The sequence below is a fragment of the Manacus vitellinus genome, unplaced genomic scaffold, assembly GCF_001715985.3.
Source record: "Manacus vitellinus isolate BGI_N305 unplaced genomic scaffold, ASM171598v3 scaffold_31_pilon, whole genome shotgun sequence".
In the NCBI taxonomy this organism is placed as follows: domain Eukaryota; kingdom Metazoa; phylum Chordata; class Aves; order Passeriformes; family Pipridae; genus Manacus; species Manacus vitellinus.
The window spans coordinates 4,457,889-4,475,570 of NW_021940379.1; the positions used below are offsets into that span (position 1 = coordinate 4,457,889).

A 17,682-nucleotide genomic window follows, 5' to 3' on the forward strand; every position below is an offset into this window, starting at 1 on the left:
GAAAGGACGAGCTCTCGGGGAGCGCTTTGCCGCAAAGCCACAAAAACAAACAAACAAACAAACAAACAAAACCCGAACAAACCGACCACCAAAGCTCGTGCTAGGAGCGGTATTCCCGTGTTTTTATTTGCGTTCACTTGTCCAACAGCAATTAGCACCGGTATGTCATTAAAGCCTCTCGCAGGGAGCTCACGGGGTGGTTATCGCTGCTCTGCCCTCAGCTTTGGGTCTCATAGGTCTGAGCTGATGGGCTGGTGTCCCAGAGAGCCTCTGCCCCACTCCTGTGTCCGTCGCCGCTGGCCAAGGCTGTAGGTGTGAGCTGCTGTTTGCAGCTGAGTACGTTTGGATTTAAGGCCAGAGAGAGTTTACAGCTGTACTTTAAGCATCACCCTCAGTGAGGACTCGTGCCACAGAGATAACCCAGCAGTAGTGGCCACAAGAAGGGACTTGGCTAGTCCTGTTGTACCTGTGAGACACACTTCAGGCATCAAGGTGAGTTCAGCCCATGGACCAAGTTCTGGGGAGCTGCCACCCTTCCCTGTCATGACCCAGGCTGTATCACAGCTGTTTCCACAGTAAGGCAGCCCAAACCCACTGCAGGACTGGGAACATGGCCAGTAAGGAATGCACTGGCACAGGAATTGTGATGTTGGTTTTAGCTCCTGTGCTCTTCCTGCCCAGTAAGATGGACAGAGGTCTAAAGAGAAAAGTATTGCTTACCCCACAAGAAGGTCACAGGGTTGTCCTGGACAACACTTTCCAGACCCCAACAGTATTCATGCCACACACAGTGCAACAATTCCTCTGGTCCAAGGAAGACCCAGCTCTGTTTTGTCCTTGCCAGATGCTTCAACATTGGCCCCTTTAGTTTTCCTAAGGGCTACCCTGGCTCCTGATTGGAAGTGAAGAAGGCAAGTGTGGTAGACAACTACTGATTGGTAGTTAGACAAAAATATCCCTGTGCTTTGGGCTTCTTTTCCACTGAAGTGTGATCCCAGCCCACCCACCCCAAGGTAATATCCAGGCCCAGGTCCCCCAAGACACCGTTTCAGAAATCTGCAATAGTTTAATCAAACTGTACTAAGGCCATTGTTACTTTCATGATTGCACATATTCCTTGCTCTCAAAAGCACAGATATATTCATTAACACTCAAGGACAGGGTTAAGCTTCCCCCTTCCCATGGTCAGGCAGAGTGGCTGGAGCAACCAACAGCTTCCCAACGCTGACAGCCACAGCCAGAAAAGCTGACCCTGGATGGCTGAGCAGGCAGCAGGGACAACTGCCAAGAGCTGAGTGACAGCTCAGATGTACCACAGAGGTTTTGCCAAGGCTCATCTCACGCAGTCACTGACAACAAGGAGAGGCAAAGTAACAGGGCTGTGAGCTGGAATGACTGGAGTGCAAGGTCATGGCACAGAACTGGGGCTTTAAAAGTCACCACTGTACTCTCCAAAACATGCAAAGCCTGGAGCAACCCTGGGCAGGCTCCAGGTACCCTCAGAAGAGACATCAGTGAGGTGACAGCACCCAGAATTGATTTGTAGTGTAGTCCAGTTACATCAAGTGGCAATAAAACCATAACTGGCTCCAGCACAACTGCCCCATTCAGTGAGAGTAACGGTAGCTTTTAAAAAGATCACTAAATCCCATCCCTGCTACCTACACAAACCTCATTTGTTTTAAAGGCTCCCATTAAAGTGCCTTTTATCCCTAGCAATAGGCAGTTCTAAATTGCAAATAACTTCTCAGATCAGTCAGCAACCACCTTCATTCCTGCTGGCCCACCAGAGAGAGGGGCTGTGGCAAAGGCTGGCCCTTGGGGTCAAGGGTTCTTGGACGTTGTGTTGAGAGTCTGGATGAGGTCTCCCATTCCTGGCACGGGAGTGCTGTGCAGCAATACTGTCCCGTGGCTTTGCTGTGGTTGTGCAGGGTCTCCACTGAGCTGTCCAGGACAACTTCGGCTTCCAGAGACCTCTGGAGATCCAAAGCAGGCCTCGCCTCCAGCACAGGTGTGTCCCAGTGGGAAGCGTGGCGGGGCTGGTGGCTCAGGATTCGGCGTCATCCTGGCTCAGCGCGTCAGCGTCGTGTAGGAGCGGCGTGGTCTCGGAGGAGGGGGGTGGTTTGCTCTGCCTGGCGGGGGGACGTGGGCTCTTCTCGGCGGCGGTTCCCTGCAGGGGAGGGACAGAGGTTACGGGGTGCACGCGCCGGTGGCACCGCACTCACACCTGGCAGCGCGTGCCACCGCACCCCCACGTGGGCCACGCCCACCCCAGGCCTCTGGAATTTTCCCGTGGCACACGACCCTTTTCTGAAGGCTTCTTAAATTGAAGGGGTTTGTACCTCCTCCCCCAGCAAAACAAAGTAATTTCCATTCCTGCCCACCGACATCGCTAACACACCCCACCAAGCCCCCAGCCTGAAGAGCTGTGTGGAGGAGATACGGGACAAAGTCAGTGTGCTGTGGGAGGATGATGGAGAGATCTTCTCAGGGACAGAATGGCTTGAAGACCCCCAGACACCACCTGCAGTACACATGGACAGCACTCATTCCCAGTATAATGGTAGGTGCAGCCTATGGAGAAGGCGAAGGGGGGGAGCTGGTGCTTCCTGACACCAAGAGGAAGGTTCCTCCTCACCTAAAGGCTTACACCTACAGAACAGGTTCACCACCCTCAAAGCTGAGGAGGAGTCAGAAACACCTTCAAGCAGATCACGTGGGTCCCTGACCATAAATCATACAAGAACCCCAGGGGGAAGCAGGAATTGACAGAATTGGGTCACTCGCTACTGTTGGGGACAGAGACACCACCTGCCCACCTGACTCATCATCTAGAGACATTTGCTGCTCACTGGGGATTGGGGTGTTGTGGAGGGACTGTGAGGCTTATCTAACCCTTTGACTACTGCCCACTGCTGCTTCACCACTGATACCACCAGGACCACCTGGAAACTATTTGGGCATGGTGTTATTTGACTGAAGATTGGACTTGATGATCTTGGAGGTCTTTTCAACCTTTACTGAGTCTATGATTCTAAAAGTGACTACAGACCTCAGGTGGGGGGGTATACAGTCTGGGCAAAAAAGGTGGTTAATGTTCAAGGACCACCTCCTCCAAGCTCAAGAACCCAACGAGCACCCAAAGCCAGGAAAAAATACCAGCAGGCCTACACGGATGAACCAAGAGCTCCTGGCCAAACACAAATGCAGAAAGGAAGCATATGGAAGGTGGAAGCAGGGACAGGTAACCTGGCAGGAATATAGGGGCACTCTCCCAGCATGCAGGGATGAAGATAGGAAAGCCAAAGCCCAACTGGAATTGAATCCAGCCAAGGATGTCAGAGACAAGAAAGGCTTTTATAAGTACCCAGGTGACAAAAGAAAGAGTAAGGAACATGCAGGCCTGTTCCTGAATGAGGCAGGGGACCCCAGAAACCAGAGGAAAGTCTGGAGCAAGGAAGACACACCCTTGGTGGAAGAGGATGAGGTCAGAGAATACTTAAGTAACCTACACATACACAAATCCATGGATCCTGATGGGATTAGCAGGCTAACATCACAACAAGGCCACTCCCCATTATCCTGGCAATGGGGAAAGGGGCCCAAAGACTGAAGGGAAGCAAATGTCTCTTCTGTCTTGAAGAAAATCAAGAAGGAAGACCTCAGGAGCTACAGGCCAGTCAGCCTCCCTTCAATCCTTGGGAAGGTGATGGAGCAGCTAATCCTAGGAACCATATCCAGGCATATGAAGGACAAAGAAAGTCATCAGGAGTAGTCAACATGGATTCACCAAGGGGTAATTGTGCTTGACCAACTTGATAGATGTCTGGGATGAAATGACTGGTTTGGTAGATGAGGGGAGAGCAATGGATATCATCTACCTGGACTTCAGGCTTTTGACACTGTCTCCCATAAAAACCTTATAGGGAAGCTGATGAAGTATGGGCTGGATGAGCAGTGAGGTAGACTGAAAACTGGCTGACAGCCAGGCCCAGAGGGTTATGAGGTCTAGTTGGAGGACAGTAACCATCAGTGTACACCAGGGGTCAATACTGGGTCCAGTCCTGTGTAACATCTTTATTAACAATCTACAAAAACTGGGAGAGTGGCTTATACACCAAAAGGGATCTCAGTAGGCTGAGAAACGGACTGGAAGGACCCTCATGAGGTTCAACACTTGGGCAAGAACAACCCCATGCACCAGTACACAACAAGGGTCACCCAGCTCTGAAGCAGTTTGGCAGAAAAGGACCCGAGAGTCTCAGGGGACATCAAGCTGAACATGAATGAGCAGTGTGCCTGTGTAGCAAAGGCAGCCAACTGTATCCTGGGCTGCATTGGGAGTGTTGCCAGCAGGTCATGGACGTGATCCTTCCCCTCTGCTCATCACTGGGGAGGCCATAGATGGACTACTGTGTTCAATTCTGGGATTCCGGGGCTAAGAGAGATGGAGCTGCTGGGAGGAGTCCAGCAAACGACCACTGAAGTGATTATAAGACTGGACTGTCTCTTATGTGAGCAAAGGCCAAGAGAACTGGGACTGTTCAGCCTCAAGAATAGAAGGTTCAGGGGGATTTTACCACTGTATACAAGGATCTGAAGGGAGTGTGCAAATACAGAGCCAGGCTCTTCTTGGTCATGTCCAGGAACAGGACAAGAGCCAAGTGGCATGTAAACACAAGATATTCCCTATGTGAACATTAAGAAATACTTTTTTCCTTTTCTTTTTCTGTGAAGCTGTAACAATGGGAACAGGTTGCCCTGAGGACTCTCCATCCCTGAAGATATTAAGAGACATCTGGACATGGTCCTGAGCAACCAGCTTTAGGTGACCCTGCTTGGTCGAGATGCTGAACTAGATGACCTCCAGAGGTCCCTTCCAACCTCAACGATTCAGTGGTTTTGTGATCCTGTAATACAAACCCAGATATTTTATACATGACAAATTCCCTCTTGAAAGCCTCTCTGTTGAGGCTCCCTGCATGCAGGGGAAGGGTGACACCCACCAGTTGACTATCTCTGTTACCCCTACGAGTTTTTACCCCATTCAAAAACTTACCTCTGGATCTCAGACACTGGGAAGTGGGGGGAAATAGGCAAGAAAAGAGTGGTGGAAACACCAACCTTACTTTTCCCCCTGATCCCTGCTGGTATTAGGGCCACGGATCAGGTACACCAGGAGAAACAATAAGAGTATGTGCTTGCAACGTGGTTAAGTGTGAGTATTAAGACATCTAAATTGCCCTGAATAAAGCCATGAGACAACGTTGTTCCATCAAAGCTTGCCAGGAGGGCATGTCTGGTAGATGTGGACAGTAAACGTTTAATTTGATTGGTTTTAAGCAAAGTTTAATCAAATCAGGATGAGAGAAAAGCGTGTTACCTTGACTGGGTACCCACCTACAGTCTGGCTTCCTGCAACACCATCCCCTTAACCGGAGGCGGCTTTATGGCAGAGGTGGCCTGGTTGGCCTTATTACTGTCTGAGTTCTTTTTATTGCTACTCCAAAATAGAAAGCATTTTTCCTAGAAGACAATCAGTCTTGTTTATGGTGCACTTGGACACAAATTTCATGAGGGTTCCAATTTTCAGAGGAGATTTGAAAATCACTGTTGAACTAGAATCTAGTTATTAATGAAGATTTCAAAATTTAGATTAAACTAAGTCCTATTTAAGATTTTGGTCAGTGTCAAGCCAGTTTTAAAATGGTCTGTTTGCCTTTTAAATGTGTCACCACACAGGCTCTAGGCCACAATGGCAAAGGAGGGATACAACGTCCGGGTGTGTTTTACACCTGTACAGAGTTATGCATTTTTAGAGCTTTGTGTCCAACAGATGCATTTCAAACTGGCTCCACTATAAACTAGACTAAGATTTAAGTGTTTCACAGTACCTCATCTGCACTGGGTTCAGAGCACACTGCTCCCTCCAGAAGCCAGAGGCACACAAGACACTCCAGGGAGGAGCTGGGTTCAGGGAGACCTTCACGCTGGCAGACACGTGAAGGTGCGGACAATGTCCCCGCTCAGGGTCCCCTCTGACACAGCCTGTGACTTCAAGAGGCAGAACTGTGCACGATTAAGCAATCAGCGCCAGATCAGCAACACTTCAATCAAATGAGGAACACCCCTTGGCTGCAAATCGCTGTCTTCCAGTTTACAAGCTCTTATCTACTCAATTAGGTGGAGACATTTGTGTTGTTGTACAGCTTTCTTGGAATTTAAAAGGTTATTGGAGGTCTTTAATCACTTTCCAGGTAGTCAGGCACTTTCTGCAGTTGACACAGTTCTAACACTTCATGACAGTTTTGGCTGAGCACAGAAACACAGCTGGCTAACACCTGGATTTGTGACATTGCACAAGCAGATATTCAGTCGGCTTGAATGAGTTTAAAAATCCAGCTTTTCTCCCTGACCCTTTCTGGCATGGTTAAACCTCTTTGATACCAGGAATTAAGACTTCCACAAAGCAGGGTGAGGAAATGCCAGCTCAGGGCTATGTAAGGTGTTAGAAACAGCTGCCCAGCCCTTTCTCAGACCCGCTGAAATGCGGCGGAGTGTCTGTCTGCCACCGACCACTCACATGTGCTGAAGTGGAGCCATTCATCCCAGGACCATCCTGGGAGCACAACAAGGGTTTGGCAATGAGCACTGGGCTCCATGCTGGGCCCTAGCAATGCTCCCACCCTGCAGGGAAGTTGTGTGGAGGAACAAGGGGATTTGGGATCATGTGTTTAAGTCACTTAAGCAATTGTAGGCTTGGTTAAAATCCAATTACGTGATACTCTGAGAACTCCAGGGGTATTTAAGGTGGGTTTGCATTAGTGTTTCAGTTAGAGCAGTAACAGGAGGCTGAGCAAAGGAAGCCCCTCACACAGGCCTCTTCTTAGTCCGCTCTTATCCCAAGCATTGCCTTTTATCCCCACAAGTAGCTCTCCACCTCTGTAGCTTTAGAGCCAGCCTAAGCCATCTGATTGTAGTGCAAAACTAAACCAGCTTGCTTTGATATAGGTTAGGGCAGGGAGCTAGATCTCTACTTCAAGAGCTAAAGCTTGTAGAGAGCTTAGTGTTATCAGATCACTGTCATGAAGCCGGAGCCACAGATCTCCACTGAGTGTTTTAGCTCTTTTATATTCTGTCCTGACAGCTCCTCAGCCTCACCCCCACTGCCTGCCCCATCACAGGCCAACTGCTGCCCAGCTGCCAGATCCTGGCAGGCTTCAAAGGTCTGCACTTCTCTGTAAGCCCAGATACACAAAGGCTCTGTGGGTTTCACTTCCAGAGCTACTTGGAGCACTTTGCCCAGCAACCAAGTGGATTTCAGTGGAAAACGGTATCTGAGCTGGGCTGAGAAGCAGCCACAGTGGCTGCATCTCCTCTGCAAGAACACAGCAACTGCATTTCATCTGTGAACAAGCTGTGCTCAAGTAGCTCCATCCTCTGGAGAAGCCTCTGCTCTAAATGGAAAACTGTTGGGACCCTGCAGAGATGCAGATTTGTGCAGTGGCACAGACCTGCTGCTGCCTTCTACAGAGGCTGGGTTGATAATCTAGGCTTGTTTCTTCATCAGTTGGCTGAGCTGAGAAATACCTCCTCCTTCATGAAGCCGCTTTCATCACCACTGCGCCCCAAGAAAGCCACAAATGCTTTATGCTATCTATTTGCAGCCCAATTTCCGGGTGGCTGAGGAAGTCCTGCTGCTATCTGCTGGCACCTGGCACCATTAGGAGATTGTTGGTGGCATCAGCCAATGTTTCCTCAGGAATGTTAGATTGTCAGCCCAATCTACATCATCTGATTAAGTCTGATTTGACTAACAGCATGTCCTACTAGACATCTGCAGATTCTTACCTTATTCGTTACCATGAGCACAGCTGCTGAGATAATGAGTGGGACACTCAGTCCAAGGACGATATACTGCAGGTATTCCAGCAGTGATGGGAACAGCACCAGGTTGGTGTAAAACTGGTTTAGGACTGAGCCGTCGATGGATCCGCTCTGCTCAAAAAAGCAGAGTTGTCAGTGGCATTTCCCTCCCATCCAGGGCTGACACACACCAGCTGAACAATTCCTCTCCCACACCCTCCCAGCCTAAATTAGGGAATTTATGCAAGATTCAGTCAGGCTAGAAGCTTTTACTAAATAGCTGGAGTCAGCTGGACATGCACACAGATGGGGGCTACACTCCCTGGCCCACATTAGTACAGGGATGCTGGCAGCTCTGTCCAAGGCCCTATTTAACCCCACATCTAGGGCAGAGCCAGAGATTTACCAAGTATAGTGCAGGGTTTGTTCAGCTCAGAGGGATTAATGACATAGCCAAGTATTGAAAAGCCTTCTGTTGGTGCTTAATTAGTCTGGCTGGCTTTAAGCTTTATCCAAAGTGGAGTTTCTCCAGCACTGGGTGATGGGGAAGCAGAAGAATCTCTACAGAATCAGGTCGAGGAAGGCAGCTCACCTCTGCAAACCACAGCAGCGGTAGGACCACTGGCTCAATCTTCCCTGTTTGACTGGGGGGGAAGAGAATTAAAAACAGAAACACACACTTAGATTTATGGTTGATCAAGCCACAATTAGTGCCATAATTCTTCCTAAGGGGATGGGTCTGATAGACTGACAGTGGCCAGGAAACCAGTGTAAGGAGGTGGCAATCCCTGCTGCTTCAATGAGCTGCTCCCACCGTAGGGGACCAGGTCCAAGCTGGGCTTCTCATGCAAGAGCAGAGCTTATGCTTTGATTTGGGATGAACTGCCTGAAGACAGCACTAAGTGCCATCCCAAACCTGGGCTCCAGGGACATGAAACTCAGTGAAGCAGAATGCTACAGTTCATGTCTCAGTTACCTGGGTGGTAGAATGGGGTGGTGCAGCCAAGTTGGCAGCATGGGGACTGTCTGCAGGTATGTGCACCTCAGCCAAAGCAGCAAGAGCACACTCCCACCCTTGTGGATATTGAACATCTGGCACCACACAACTTGGTTACAGAAACCTCCTGTTTGCTTTCATAGAGCTGGAAGTGTCTTTCTGGACACAGACTTCACTGTTAACCCTGCAGGCAGAATGTTTGGCCTCTCCACGTTGGAGGTAACACCTGAGAGGCAACACAGCACAAGTGAACAGCTCCTGCTTCATCAGGAGGAGCAGTCCATCTATGAGCTGTCTGGTCAGGAACAGGAATACTGTCAGAGCTGAGCAAACAGGCAGCCACACCTGCACTGCTAAAGGATGGCAGCTGGTGGTCACTGGAATGGCTGACATTTCAGCAGGAGCCAGCTGGCTCTGGCCAGTCAGGACAACTGGTCATGGTAAAGCTGCTTCATCTTTGGAGAGAGTAAACTCTGCAGTGGCTCAGCAGCACTCCCTGCTCAGGGAAGGGAGATGGACCCTTCTAGAAGGTGACTACTTACATTATACCAGACACCTGCTTTATGTACAGGTTCAGCTGGAGCTTGATAGAGCAATTCATGGGGATGCCCGTCATCTGCACAGGAAGACACCAACCAGTTAATCAATAACCTCTAAGTGACTTTGTAGTAACCAACAGATCCTGTCCAGCAATACCCCAAGACCATGAAAACATCACACTTCAAAGCCGGGTCTTGTTGGCACCAATTAAGGCAGTGGTATCTCATGACTCTGCAGTTTTGCAACACATTTTTACAAGCAAAGAATTTTTGTTGGACTGTCCCTGTTTTACTCAGCAGACTGCAGCTAGATAAGAACATATTTAACTTTACTTTTATCAGTAGATGTTTGATACTGTAATAAACTTAATTAGATTTTCATAACTGCGATAAGAAAAGCAGTCAGAACCCAGTGTGCAGATAAGACACACAGTTTACCTGCCTCAAGAGGGAAATTGGCTTTTAGCTTGAGCAAACATCACTGAACGTTTGGAAAAACTGACCATACACAACAGAGGCTGTGGGTGGAAAATCCCAAAGTCCCCTCCCCATCAGCAGCTGGGACAACAGCACCTCAGGATGCCCCAACTCACGCCCCCTGGAATGGTGACTTCACCCTTACGCTGTGGATGTGTGGGGAGTGTGACACAGCAGCAGACCAGGGCAAAAGCAGCCATTTCGATGGGCAGGTTGAGAGACTGGAAGAAGCTAGACCAAAAATTGGTGGTGCCAGCTTGAGCCACAGCATGATCTGCAGCCTTTGGCAGCCAGTTTCTCATGGCAATACGTGTTTGCAGATTTGGGGCATAGCTGGGCTGCTGCCAGATACACCTCCTGGTGTTATAGACCTGAGTCAGTAGAAAGAACTTGATTGCGCTTATCGAAACAATTACGCTTATAATTAGTCCTGTAATTCCCCAGAAGCCAGGCTAATTACTTAGTTAGTTTATGGCTCTGACAATTTTATCTGCACATGTCCTCACCAGTCTTTGCACTATGGAACCTGCTCAAATCAATGCCATGAGAGCAGAGTGTGGCCACCACTCAGCTGATGGCAGGCTCCCTTCCCCTGCCTGGGCTGGCCCGTGGGGAGATGGGAGGACCCCAATGGGTTCACTTACGGGGTGCACATCCAGGAAAAGTGCATGCTGGTCCTTGCTGGGGTTCAGGCCCACGACGGCGTTCACCAGGGAAGGATCGGCGTTGTAGAAGTGAGGGTGGGAAATGAACATTGGTGCATCTAGATGAGATCAAAGGCATCTTAAGATCCTCCACACCCACCTGGAACACTTTGTTGAGGTTTCTAAGCCTTTGCATTACCTGTTCTGAACAGGCTTTTATGCCTTTTTCCTCCCAACCAGAAGGCTCCTTCCCTTCCCTCCCCACAGGTTATGCCACTGCCCTGAGAGGATTAAAACCAGCCACCCTCTCCTACCATGCACTGATCAATGCTGTGGTAACTCGCTGTTCCCAGATGCAGGTCAGGACACTAAGTTTGGATTCTCGCTCCTGGGTGACCCACACTTAGTATTCAAAGCCAATATTTAATTTGGCAGTTACATGAGCTGACTCTTCCTCACTCCTCTGCCTGCTCTCTCCCCAGCTCCCACTGTATCCTTGGGCATTCCCACAAGCGCCACGCCGTCCTAGGGCCAGGGACCAAAGGAACTTTGGGCACAAGGGTTTGCCTTCCTTCCCTCCTTGCTGAGGTGCCTGTGGAGTGTGTGCAGAGCCCAGCAGCACCTTTCAGCACTCTGGCAGACACCAGAGCTGGTTTTCCAGACAGCCAAGCTTGTATTGTCTCAAATTTAATACCAGTACGGCAGGGACAGACGGGAGAAAAGGACTTACTGAGCCTACAGGTGCTGACGTTCTGGATGCCAGACTGCATGCAGGGGCAGAAGCCCTCGTTGGGTGGATAGTCTGTGCCATTGGCAAAGAGGGTTTTCGGCGCCACAAAGCGATAGGTGGGAACACCCTTGAACTTTCCAGACTGCTCGTACACCAGTGTCAGGGATCTGGGTTTCGGTGGAGAAGGATTGGAATTAGCCAGCATGATCCCAGCCCAGAATTGGGTTCTTATCTTGGCTGGATAAGATGCAGTTGCAATGTAACTTAGACTTTGAGATCCAGATAAACCCTCAGAGCAGTGCTTGGGATGGGGAATGAATATTTAAGCTTTTTGCTTTCCATGTTTTAAGCACAGATAAAGGGCTGGTCAGGACTAGCTACGGAGAGAAACCACAGGCTTATAAATCTGTTTGCTGTATCCAGGTGAGATTTGTTTAAAAGGCACGTAGTAATCCCCAGGGCAGCTCTCCAAGAGATAATACCCACTTTGTGCAAGCCTTGGCTCTGAGGTGCTCCATTACAGGGGATGGACACTGCATAAATCTCTTTTGAAGCCCAACTCCAGCCATTGTCAGGGGAGTGGAAAATTTTACCACATGACACAGCAAGATTTTTTTTCTTGCTACAATAGGCTATTGATGTTACACTGCAGTATTGCTACCAGCTGGCCAGGATCGATGCAAGTTTCCAGGATAAAAGTTTGCTCCCTTCACACTTGATTGAGGCTTGCAGGGATCACAGAATGGGTAAGGGGTCACAGAAGGGACCCATGACAGCCTGGGCCTGCCAAGGGGATGCTCATGCCTACAGATGCCTTCTGACACCAGGACTAAGGATTCAGGGCATGTCGAGTACTTACACTCATGCCTCTTGGCTCTGCTCACCTTCCAGCAGGGAGGCAGAAGCTGCTGTAGCACATCACCAGGGTAAAACCTTGCCTACCCTGCAGGGATAACCAGGTAGTTGCACCTCAGCATCAATCAGCTGCACAGGAGATGAGCCCTGCCTGTCCTGCAGCAAGGTAGATACACTTTTAGTCTATCAGCCGAGGTTTGTGACTCTGGATGAACACAGAGGCTGAGGCAGAAGTTTGGGGAGAAGACACAGCACTGCCCAGTGAAGAGGCTGAGCCACTTCCCCCACAGTTCTGCCTGGCAGGACCCTCCTATGCTAACAGGAAACCAAGTTTGGTGTCCTCCACTTCACTGGCAGCATGCTTTGTTTTCTACAGATTTCTGTATTTTTACAGAAACAGGTATGTTTATTTAAACTTTGGTTACAGGTAAACTTCCCTGTAAGTTCCTAGCTCCAGGTCACTTCAGTGTTTGCTGATGTCCCTTGTGCAGAGGAATTCCTGTACTATTGCTTGGCTCAGCTGCCTTTGTTTGTTCACTGAAGAGGTCATTGTTCCCTATTCAACATGCTGCTTGTTTTGCAGCACTATCTACAGAGCTAGAGTTAACCTTAGCTTCCCCAAGCTGAGCACAGGGTTTTTGTGCCTGCTTGCCCTCCTTCCAGCCTCAGGTATACACACACGGGGTGGCTCTGCAGGGTACTTTAGTCCCTGTGTGATCAGCTAAGGTCAGGGTGTCTTATACAGGACAGGCAAGCAGTGCATCACCTAGGTAGGAAAAAAAAAAAGAAAAAAAACCCAAAAACTAAGAGAGACGTGAAATAGTGGCACAAGTTCCCCTCTGACATAATTTCTACAAGGGTTTAGTCAGCTAAAAAAGTTCTGCAAACAGTTACAGCTGCATTTCCTCCTGACAACCCCCACTTCTCCCTCTCGCTGCCCACATCTTATCTAGACTGGTTATTTTCTACTGATTCAACGCGGGCAAGTTGGACTCCTCCGGTGATCTGGGAGGTATTTATGGACACCACAAGATGCTGATAATCAGACAACTGCGCTGTTTGCTAAGCTCAGATACTGCAACCCCGAACCGCAGCTGAACTTTAACTACAGAGACGAGTCCTGAGGCCTCTGCGTCACTGCACAGGTACTCTGTGTGCACAGGATGAGTGCAGTGTGTCCTGACACCTGCACAGGGACGGGCTGGCAGCTGAGGCCTCACCTGCAGGCATCAGGGCTGTAGAACTCCAGCGAGGTCGGGGGCATGAACGGTGGCCACATCTCCCCCGACGTCCCATTGATCATGTTGCACTCGCTGCTCCGCCAGTAGTTCACCTGTGGGACAGGTGGAGAGAGAAGAGCTCAGAAGGGTGAGTTTGCTGGAGTTGGCTTCCACCCCTGCATGGGACATCCACCACCCTGCACTGCCTCCACAGCACACAGAGAGCACAACACCAAAGAACATCAAAGATCCTTCCCATCTTAAAGGTCTTTTCCAACCTCAGTGATTCCATCAGTCAAACATCTGCCCAGTTAATGGAGAAAAGATCCACCACCCATTGTGTTTGATGTGTAGATTCAGTTGATTGTAGTTAGGAGTGATATTCCAGGAGGGAAGAATAAAGCATCCCTTTAACAAGGGTATTTAAGTACCTTAAACACAGGCCACAGGGGCCTGAGACTTCAACCATTAGAGGCAACCAGCTCCAACAGCATTTCAAGGGAGTCCAAGTGACACCCATGAGAAGCTGAATTTAATGCTTCCTTACAAGCCCCTTGCCACAGGGCTGCCTCCTGGCAACTTCCTAGAACAGAAGTTGCAGCAGTTTAGAAACTTGTCTTCAAACCTATGACCCAGAGACAAGAGCTCCTAGAACTTTCAGTTTATCTTAGTTTATCTCAGGCATTGCCCCTGTATTAAAGGTTTGCCACCTGGTACTTACCTTCTTTAGCCCATTCCATGAATCCACCATGTGAACTTGACTGATGTTCTTCATGCCCGTGTTCACTGTGAACAATCCTGAATTGGAGTTGTTAAACTGCAGAGAGAAGACTTTTTAATCCACTACACACAGCAGGACTACAACTCTGTGTGCTTCACCAGCTCTAGGGGTGCTTCACATACTGCCAGCTAAATAACTTCAACTTAGTTAAGTGCCTGAGCTACCCCCAAGACCACTACTGCTGTGATTTTAGCATTCCCAACCAACACTTTACTCACCTCTATAAACAAGCCAAACTTCCCCTCGAAAGGAATCAGACCAGGAACAAGTGTATTTATTGTGTCTATAAGAGGGTCTTCGTAGCCCCACATGATCTCCCCCACCGTCCGGTTCATGAACGCCTCCTGTTTCATGCCAGCCAGGGCTCCACTCAGTAAAAGCTTCACAAAATTTGGCAGTTTTTCCATCATTACAGCTGCTCCCTGGAAAAGAAAAGAAACCTCTGCAATGAGAGCCTCATCTTTACCAGACAAGCATAATCTTTGGTGCTCAGCAAGATCCTTCTGCTGCTCCCATCTATAGCCCCAGAGAAATCCATTGGACAGACTGAGGTTCTTCATTTATTCCCAGTTTGGGAAGAAAGCAGTTGAGGGTTCACAGGCTTCATTTCCCCACAGGATGCTCAGGGGAGGTTTCATACTCAAGCCCAGCTGCTTTGCCAGCCTCTCTGGTTTTGGAACATGCACACACTGGTTTTGGAAGAGTAAGCGCAACACAACTAACAATCAGAAAGAAAATTGCGTTTTATTAGTTTTACACCTCGTTGCTTGATGAGCCTTAAGCCCTACAAGAAAGTAAGCTTTGATTTAGCATTAGGCTTCACCACCCTCCCCGCAAGCTCAGAAGTTGGAACCCATCCAGGGAGCAAGCACTTACCATCATCAAAATATTTGGCACGACGACATAGTCTTCTTCAGTGCCATTGGACATGTCTGGCTGGAAGAAAAGGTTACGGTACTCCAGGAAGGAAACAGTGTCATTGTCATGGAACGTGATGTTTGTTTTGTACCTGTACTCTCTGCAAAGAGATGAAAGAAGTCATGGGAACCTTCCCCCAGGCAGAGCCCCCACAGCCCCTTTGGAGCAAGGATGGGCTGCACCGGCCTGGGCTTGTGGAGGAGACCAAACCCCAGGGAGAAACCACAGGGAGGAGGTATCAGCCTCCACCCCAATCAGAGTTAGGGTCTAGCAGGAGGGATGGAAGTCCGGGTGCAAGGCATCCCTGAGAGACTGGATTCTTGCAGACACAAGGTGTTCTTTCCCAGCTCAAGACCCAGCCCACAAGAAGTTTGAGACAAAAGCGTAAATCTCCTCTGTCACTTTGCTTACAGACGTCGAAAAGCCCAGCCCCATCAAAGAGGTGCCCAGATATGCAGAGCCACGCCAAACTACACACTAAAAACAACCTGCAAACAGGAGACTACCAGCCAAGATGCCACAGGACCACCAGTAAGCCCACAGATTTGCTCCCAAGCTCCCTGACAGCTTCCAGGTTCAGGGCAGCACAGCATTGTGGCCCTCCTCCTGCTCCTCAGGGCTGCAGGCCATCCAACTCCTGCACGCTGCCCAGTGCTCTTGGACTTTACCCCACACCACAGGGGCAGTCCAATCTCATGGAGGCTGCTATGCCCTGCCATAGCATGAGGTTGTCCCCAACACCATGAGCCTGTCACAGCTCCTGAAGGAACTGAAGCTCAACCCACCAGCAAAAACAAAGTCCTTTACTGTGGAGCCTCTATTTTACAGCCCACATTAGGGAAGGGCACTAATCTTGCTCAGTGGGAACACAAGGACACTAATAAGCTTTGCCCCTTTGTTTATTCTGATTTACAATAAGTGAAGCCTTTTCCCCAAGCCAAGTGACTGATTGGATCACAACATACAGAACCCACATGGTATGACCTGGCAAGCCCAGATGAAACAAGGGCATATACATACTGCCAGGTTTCCCCCCAGCACTGCTCAGCTTTGGATTAATCAGTAATCTTTCCACATGAGCTTGCTTAGCCTGCTGACTTAACCTTGCCACATTAGAGTAGGCACTAACGTGTCAAATATGACTACTGATGGGTAAATTCACACTCTCAACTCAGCATCAACCATCACTTCATGTTTCAGGTGCAGAGAAGCATCTGGGACTTCAGCCATGGCAAAGAGGTCTAACCAAGTTTTAGTGGTCTGTACTGGTTCTCATGACCAGAACACTCATGTTAAGCAGATTCTGGGTCTCATATTAGATAAGAACCCATGAAGTTTGATATTGAGGTGACTCCAGCTCCAGAGCTGGACTCTTAAATGCACAGTGAAGATGAAATGAGTACACTCTGAAGATGAGGGTCACTCACCACTACACCAACACCCCTCATGCCTATGTTTGGACCTTATCAGCCCAGGTCTGGCTGTCCAGCAGGCCCCAGCACAGGACTGAGCTCTACAACATAGTGAAGAAGAGATCAGTTTTATCACCCCAGTGGCCAGGGGTCCTACTAGTGGCTTTAGCAAGATCAGAGCAATTAGAGTACATTTGGGTCACTTTAAAACCCTCTGGCAGGGTTTTAAAAAAACCTGGACTCACACCAAGTATGCAGCGCCATGCCCTCCTGCCAGAGGAGTCAGCCAGCAGCTGACCTGGACCACAAGTGGTCCCTGACCTGTACACGTAGGGTCCACGCTGGGTCAGCACCGGCTTCGCTCCCTGGAGGACTTCCTTGGGGTTCAGCACTTCGAAGAAGTGCACAGACAAGTAGAAAGGAACAGGAACGACTTTCCACATGTTGAAGGAGATGCTGCTGGGGTCGATCCTGACGTTCTGTAAGGGGAGGAAAAAAAAAAAAAGAGAGAAAAAAAGAAGTGAAGAAAGGAGCAAGGAGAGACAACTTTTTGGCTCTGTGGTTGCAGATGAGCATATCCACCCTCAGCTCCATGTAAAGCCCAGTTGAAGGCAACAGATCCTGCAGAGGCTCTCTGGAGGATCAAGGTGGGCGGACTGAAACTGAACTAATCTGAACTGAGAACTTTTACATATGCAGAAACATCAAGTTTATGCTACAGGATGCCTGTTGGCTTATTTATTCAGGCTCCATTTTACAGATCCTACCCACAGGATTTGAGAGTTCTTTTGATGTGCTGGAGACTCTGCACTAGACAAACCAGCACTGAATTATTCACACCTCTGCATCTTTCATTTGCTTGGCAGAACAACCTTGCCCCAAAGGCCTTCGCTTGTAGGTTTGGCAGCTCCACACAGTCAGGAGGCAACGGTTGGGAGAAGTGACAGCTATCCTCACAACTGTTTGGATACCAGCAGGAAGAGTCCATTAGATTCCCAGAAGATGGAGAATTGGGATGGCAACCGAGCTGTGTTCTAACAGCACAGGACACCTCTGATTCCTCTCAGCTGCCATCCTGCATTGACTCAGAGTTGATCATGAAGCAGGTCAAAGACAACACACAATTGTGTTTGCACATCATTGTCCTGTTTGCTGTGAAATGACTGCAGGAGCTCAAAGACAACTTAAGCCCTCCTCAGCTCAGGAGCTGGCATCTGCATACACCTGCCTCCACTCCCTCCTT

The 17,682-nt window shown here is 49.2% G+C and overlaps 1 protein-coding gene across 1 annotated transcript; it reads right to left on the bottom strand.

Annotated features, from left to right (window-relative positions):
* Positions 1-101: 101 nt before the first annotated feature.
* On the bottom strand, positions 102-16,914 carry SCARB1 (scavenger receptor class B member 1). The gene is made up of 11 exons (XM_029961139.1): positions 16,761-16,914; positions 14,986-15,127; positions 14,328-14,531; positions 14,050-14,145; positions 13,329-13,441; positions 11,254-11,420; positions 10,524-10,642; positions 9,406-9,479; positions 8,459-8,510; positions 7,852-7,998; positions 102-2,170 (listed from the first exon to the last, which is right to left on the bottom strand). The coding sequence occupies exons 1-11, from the start codon at positions 16,880-16,882 to the stop codon at positions 2,048-2,050; spliced, it is 1,359 nt and encodes a 452-aa protein (XP_029816999.1). The 5' UTR covers positions 16,883-16,914; the 3' UTR covers positions 102-2,047.
* Between the last annotated feature and the right edge of the window lie 768 nt (positions 16,915-17,682).

Coding starts and splice junctions, on each gene's coding strand:
- SCARB1 (XM_029961139.1), bottom strand. CDS start 16,882: ATGTGGAAAGTCGTTCCTGTTCCTTTCTACTTGTCTGTGCACTTCTTC. Junction 15,128..16,760: donor CGTGGACCCTACGTGTACAG/GTCAGGGACCAC, acceptor ATCTCTTTGCAG/AGAGTACAGGTACAAAACAA. Junction 10,643..11,253: donor CGTCAGCACCTGTAGGCTCA/GTAAGTCCTTTT, acceptor GATCTCATCTAG/ATGCACCAATGTTCATTTCC.